This window comes from Polyodon spathula, chromosome 35, assembly GCF_017654505.1.
Source record: "Polyodon spathula isolate WHYD16114869_AA chromosome 35, ASM1765450v1, whole genome shotgun sequence".
Lineage (NCBI taxonomy): Eukaryota > Metazoa > Chordata > Actinopteri > Acipenseriformes > Polyodontidae > Polyodon > Polyodon spathula.
The window spans coordinates 5,791,496-5,797,969 of record NC_054568.1 but is presented as its reverse complement, the minus strand read 5'-3'; the positions used below and the strand labels follow the sequence as shown (position 1 = coordinate 5,797,969).

Genomic DNA, 6,474 nt, shown 5'->3' with positions numbered 1-6,474 from the left:
TTTTTATTATTATTATGATACATAATGTCCCAGAGTTCAAAGTTGAAGATTTACAAGTTTAGATTTCAATTGGGCACTTTGCTATTTTACATTTAAAATGAAACATAAACAATCCTGAAACAAAACCGCCTTCGCATCAAAACGCATCCGTCAGAACGTGCTTAAAATACTCTTAATAAAAAAATTAATACAGCTGAAATAAAATAAAGCTTAAAGCCAAAGACTAGCTGAATTCTCTTATTTATTTATTTATGGTTGAACTACAGCAGTGTGCAAATGCATTAGAACTCCTGTAGAACTGTGTTTCTATCCTTCACACACTGGCCTGCATGAAACGACCTTGGCAGTGAGAATTTCACTCTGCGCTCAGTAATCTGGGATACAGAAACACACCTACGTGTGAAAATGTGAGAACGCTTTGTGCTTTAATCAGGCATCTTAACCAGCTTCTAAAAAGTCTCCTGCATTGTGCCGCGTGCGGCTCTGTGTTCCTTTGCTCTGACTGTTTGAAATGAACTGCATGTGCGGCTGGTTCAAGACATCCCTTAAATGAGACATTCCCTAATTTCCAGGCCCAGTAGTTTGATTTCTGCGACGCTGCAAGAGCAGTGGGGTGTGTAACACACGTGCACACGGCTGCACAGCAGCGTTTTCTGAAACTACTGACGGACACAGGAAATGTGGATAAAGTGCTATTATTATTAATAATTATTTTCATTTTTGTCCTATTTTTCTTTCTCAACTCTAAGCCGTTCAGCCTGTTTTTTTTTTTTTTAAATCAGGTTACGGAAAGTTTTTCTCTACTGTTCCAGTCAGACTCTTTCCAGGTCTATTTGAAAAGACAGAAGGACAAGTTAGATATACCAAGGGGAGAATAACTTTAAAAAAAAAAACTTGTTATAAAAACCAAGTCCAAACCAATTGGAGGCAAAACTAAATCAGAGAACAAGAAATATTTATGATGTATTTACTGGTGCTTTTGTATATGTCGTTGTCCTCCGCTCGCTCCCTCCCCCTCCTCCCTATTGAACGAACGACTTGCTGGGAGACCGGGGAGAGTCCCTCTCACTCCCTCTCCTCTCTCTCTCCCCCCCTCCCATGGGTTATTGTGTCGCTATCTCCCCCTCTAAAAAGAGAACACAAGAACAGAACAGATCATGGCGATGCGTTGCTGGTGTTTCTTGCTGTTGTTTTTATCAGTCCACAAGCTGTGAGTATTAAACTCATTTGAAGGGGTGAAACTCAAACCAGACCCTATGGGGTGGACGGTACCCCTACTCCGAATGCCGTGCAGACAGTCAGGTGTCTCTCAGTCGCTCTCTCCCTCTTCCTCGAATGCCCTCAGACGGGACAGGATGTGTTTCTTGGGGAACTTCAGTGTGGTGCAGCCGAACTGGCTGACCCCCCCGGTCTCCAGAGGCAGCTTCTCCCTCCTCTGCACCCAGCTCCTCCAGCCGGGCTTCCAGCAGTACACGCTGTCGTAGAACCGCGCGCCGTTCTCTCCCCCAAGCACGTAGATGCGCCTCTTCCAGCGAGCCACGCCGCCCGCCGCGATGCGGCGAGGCAGCCCTGGGAACACCACGGGCGCGGCTCCCTGCACCGCCCCCGCCACCTCGCGGCTGGACCCGCGGCCCTCGCGGAAGAACAGCACGCGGCCGGTTGCGTCCATGGGCTCCAGACGGGTGTAGTTCCCGTCGGTGAACTTGCTGGCATCCCGGCAGTAGCCCCCCACGGCGCAGACCCCGCCCCTCACCGCCACCCCGCCCGCGCAGAAGGTGGCCCCTGTCTCCAGGTGCACCCGGGCCCAGTGGTCCAGTGCCGTGTTGTAGATGAGAACCCCGTGGTGCACGGCGGCCCGGCTCTCCTCCATCGTGGTGCCGCCTAGCAGGTACAGCTTCCCCCGCAGGGAGGCCGCGGCGAAGGAGCGCAGTGGAAGGGGCATCCTGGAGCCGGGGGGCGGGGAAGGGGCCCAGGCGTTGGCCTGCAGGTCGTACACCTCCACAGAGTCCAGGAAGGAGGCCCGGTTGCAGCCCCCCAAGGCGTAGAGCTTCCCGCAGGCGCCCAGGAAGCCGTGCATCACCCTGGACACAGCCATGGGGGGGCGCTCAGTCCAGCGGTCCGCCACGGGGTTGTACTCGTGCAGCGTGTCCGAGACCACGCCGCTGCCCTGCACCCCCCCGGCTACGAAGAGCCGATCGCCCACCGCCGCGCAGCCAGGCCCCGTCACAGACTTGAGGTCTGCCAGCTTCTCCCAACGGCCGGTCCGCGGGTCGAAGCAGTCCACTGCGAAGCCCGGGCCCGACAGCTCGTGGTCCCCCCGGGGCTTGAGATCGATGCAGACGATCTTTTTCTCGAACATGCCCTCCCTGGGCCTGGGGGGGGCGACACTGCCTCCTCCCCACCCCAGCTCCTCCCGCACCTTCCTCCGCTCCTCCTCGGCCAGCAGCCCCGGGCGCAGGTGGCTCAGCAGGGCGGGGAGGTGCTGGTTGCGCTGCCTAGGTTGGTGCTGGGCCCAGCGCCGGGCTGCCCGGTACACCTCCAGCTCGGACTCCACTCCCAGCCGGTCGGAGGAGAGCAGGCTGCCCAGGGTGCCCGGGTCCAGCAGCAGGAAGTCTTTCTGCCGGGACACGCGGGGGAAGTTGTGGGCGACTAGCCGCAGGGAGGCGCGCAGCAGCAGGGTGTCGTGGTGAGAGCGGGCCAGGGAGTACATGCCCAGGCAGTTATCCAGGGAGAGATGCTCGAAGAGGAACCTGGACAGAGAGAGAGAGAGAGAGAGAGAGAGAGAGAGATCAGGAATGGGTGAAACCATTTTGCTTGTGTGCATTTTATATTTTAGATAAATATTATATATTTTCCCACGAGCCTGTGAATACTCCCTATCGTACTGTAACACAGCAAGGGCGGTACAATCCTCCAATAGAAACGCAGGACTGTGCTGTCACTCAGTAGCTGGGGTGTGTTTAATGTGCTCACAACGAATTATTAAGAAGTATTGTAAAGTATCTATTACACTGTATTGTATTCTAAGTGAGGCTGTTTACAGCTGGATGTGAAGAGTCTGGTTTTCTCATTGCGGGTATTACAGTACTGTAAAGTATCTATTACACTGTACTGTATTTGAAGCGATGATGTGCACAGGCATGTTTCAGGCTGTTCTCACCTGGCGCACAGGTCCTGCAGAGGGAGAACTTGCAGCCGATTGGCCGCGACGAAGAGGTCCTCGGCAGTGTCGGGGGTCAGCCCCGCCTCCCCGGTGTAGACAAAGTGAACGACAGTCTGAACCACTTCCGGTGTCACTTCCTCCAGACGGATCTCAGCCAGACGGGACTCCACGAGCGGGCTGGTGAACATAGCACGAAAATACGGGCTGACTGAGGCCAGCAGCACCCTGAGAGAGAGAGGAGAGGAGATAGGAGAGAGGAGAGAGGAGAGAGGGCTGGTGAACATAGCACGAAAATACGGGCTGACTGAGGCCAGCAGCACCCTGAGAGAGAGAGGAGAGGAGAGGAGAGGAGAGAGGGGAGAGAGGAGAGAGAGGAGAGGGGACTGGTGACATGCACGAAAAATACGGGCTGACTGAGGCCAGCAGGGACCTGAGAGAGAGAGGAGAGGAGAGGAGAGGAGAGAGGAGAGAGGAGAGAGGGCCACTGGTGAACATTTAGCACGAAAATACGGGCGTGACTGAGGCCTCTCCACCCTGAGAGTGGAGAGGGAGAGGGAGGAGATATCCTAGATGGAGAGGAGAGGGAGAGAGGAGAGAGGAGAGAGGAGAGAGGGCTGGTGAACATAGCACGAAAATACGGGCTGACTGAGGCCAGCAGCACCCTGAGAGAGAGAGGAGAGGAGAGGAGAGAGGAGAGAGGAGAGAGGAGAGAGGAGAGAGGGCTGGTGAACATAGCACGAAAATACGGGCTGACTGAGGCCAGCAGCACCCTGAGAGAGAGAGAGAGAGGAGAGGAGAGGAGAGAGGAGAGGAGAGAGGAGAGAGGGCTGGTGAACATAGCACGAAAATACGGGCTGACTGAGGCCAGCAGCACCCTGAGAGAGAGAGAGAGGAGAGGAGATAGGAGAGAGGAGAGAGAGAGAGAGGGTCGCTGGTGAAACATAGCCGTAAAAACTAGACTTATCACCCTCTCCTATCTCACTGACCTATAGAGAGGGAGGAAACGCCTATGAGACTCCCGCCACTTGTATCGTTCTCTCTTCTGTATGCCCTCAGCACACCCGAGAGAGAGAGAGAGGAGAGCCTGCCCTGAGAGAGAGAGAGAGAGGAGAGGAGAGGAGAGAGGAGAGAGGAGAGAGGGCTGGTGAACATAGCACGAAAATACGGGCTGACTGAGGCCAGCAGCACCCTGAGAGAGAGAGAGAGGGAGAGAGAGAGAGAGAGAGAGAGAGGCGACCACTTGTAACATGGCACGAAAATGGGCTCACTGACTGAGGTCAGCAGTGTCCTCTGAGAGAGGAGAGAGAGGAGAGAGAGAGAGAGATAGGAGAGAGGAGAGAGGGCTGGTGAACATGGCACGAAAATACGGGCTGACTGAGGCCAGCAGCACCCTGAGAGAGAGAGGAGAGGAGAGGAGAGAGGAGAGAGGAGAGAGGGCTGGTGAACATGGCACGAAAATACGGGCTGACTGAGGCCAGCAGCACCCTGAGAGAGAGAGGAGAGGAGAGGAGAGAGGAGAGAGGAGAGAGGGCTGGTGAACATGGCACGAAAATACGGGCTGACTGAGGCCAGCAGCACCCTGAGAGAGAGAGAGAGAGGAGAGAGGGAGAGAGAGGAAGAGGATCTCCCGACCACTTGACTTGTACACGTGTTTTTATGCCGACTTGAGGGTCGTCGTCGTGGGCTGGTGAACTCTGGCACGAAAAGGATCCTAGTACGGGCTTTTATGTTAACTCTGACTCCCGGATCTCCTTGCTTGGGACTTGCGTCTCTCCTCTAGGCCTCTCTCCTCTCCCATGAGCGGAGAGAGGGAGCAAACGGTGTCTTTTTATCCTCGACTCTGCCTCTATAAATTGCAGTTCGGGACTATTCTCTCCTCTCCTCTCTCCCCTCCTACTCTCCAATGTCTCCTATCCGACTCTCAATCGTCCCCTATCCCTCTACCCTTCCTCTCTCAGTCCCATCTACATCTCCACTGTAGAGAGGAGAGGGGGAGAGGAGAGGAGAGGAGAGAGAGAGGAGAGAGAGAGAGAGGAGAGAGAGGAGAGGGGAGGGGACAGAGGAGAGTTGTAACCAAACTTTACCCCAACCCTGCAACAAATGTTTCAAAATAATCCGGCGACCGGCGTGATCCACAGACTAAAACCATATTTGCGCCACCTACTTTTATTTAAAAATATTACAATTATTTTCGGGTGTTATGGAAACCAAAAAAAGCGTATTCCTTTTGTTATGAGATATACAGGGGATATACCTTGTAAGTGCTGCACATTTCAAAACGAATTGAAAACCCTGGGTGTGTTGTGTTTGATTCTTTCAGTCTGATCACACAACTGACAGTGACAGTGCTGAGCTGAGCTGAGCTGAACTGAGCTGAGCTCCCTTCCTTACCTGTGACACATGAACTTCTTCCCTTCCACTGCCAGAGTGACATCACACAGCTGCTGGGCATTCAGGAGCTGCTTCAAGCCTGAATCAGAACATAAATACAAATAAAGGGGGGGGGGGGTGCAGCGCCACTGAACATTATTACTGGAATATATCACTCTGAATATGATTTACAATGCTTCCCTATGCTTTACCAGACCCACTTCTATGCTTTGCCTCTTACACAATGCTTCCCTATGCTTTACCAGACCTCTCTGTGCTTTACAATGCTTCCCTATGCTTTACCAGACCTCTATGTGCTTTACAATGCTTCCCTATGCTTTACCAGACCTCTCTGTGCTTTACAATGCTTCCCTGTGCTTTACCAGACCTCTCTGTGCTTTACAATGCTTCCCTGTGCTTTACCAGACCTCTGTGTGCTTTACAATGCTTGCCTATGCTGTCCCATGCTGTCTCTGTGCTGTATCACACTGTGCTGTGCTTGTAGAAGGCTGTGGCTGCACACCAGGCTAGTCCAGTCCAGTGCAGTACAGAAGAGGCACCTTGTGTGATGTAATCTCCCAGAGACTTGGAACTTTTGTCGGGGAAATCTTCCTCCTCAGAGTCGCTGTCAGACAGAGCCTCGGAGGGGGCATATTCCTGGTCGCGCCACGGCTTTGGGGACCACATCACGTTGCGCCGGAAGTAGATCCGGCAAGAACCCGGAGACGAGCCTGCGGGAAGGAAGAGAAACAGAGCAAGAGAAACAACAGCACAGTAAATATCACACTGTGTTCAATACTGAGCTGACTGGGAGGGGCTGACTCCTCTGCGATGCTGGACACAATCAAACAAACTCTGATTCCTTTTACGAAAATGAATTCCCAATTCCAAGAGAGCCAACTTCCCTGAATGTTTCGGTGTGTTTATCACACCTCTGTCTG

The 6,474-nt window shown here is 53.4% G+C and overlaps 1 protein-coding gene across 1 annotated transcript; it reads right to left on the bottom strand.

The window, feature by feature from the left end:
• Positions 1-1,118: 1,118 nt before the first annotated feature.
• Positions 1,119-6,325, bottom strand: LOC121303778 (kelch-like protein 12; the record flags this gene model as incomplete). Its single annotated transcript, XM_041234556.1, has 4 exons — positions 1,119-2,750; positions 3,161-3,388; positions 5,555-5,633; positions 6,094-6,325. Coding segments are annotated over 4 exons (1,980 nt in total), but the record flags the coding sequence as incomplete, so codon positions are not given.
• Positions 6,326-6,474: the final 149 nt, after the last annotated feature.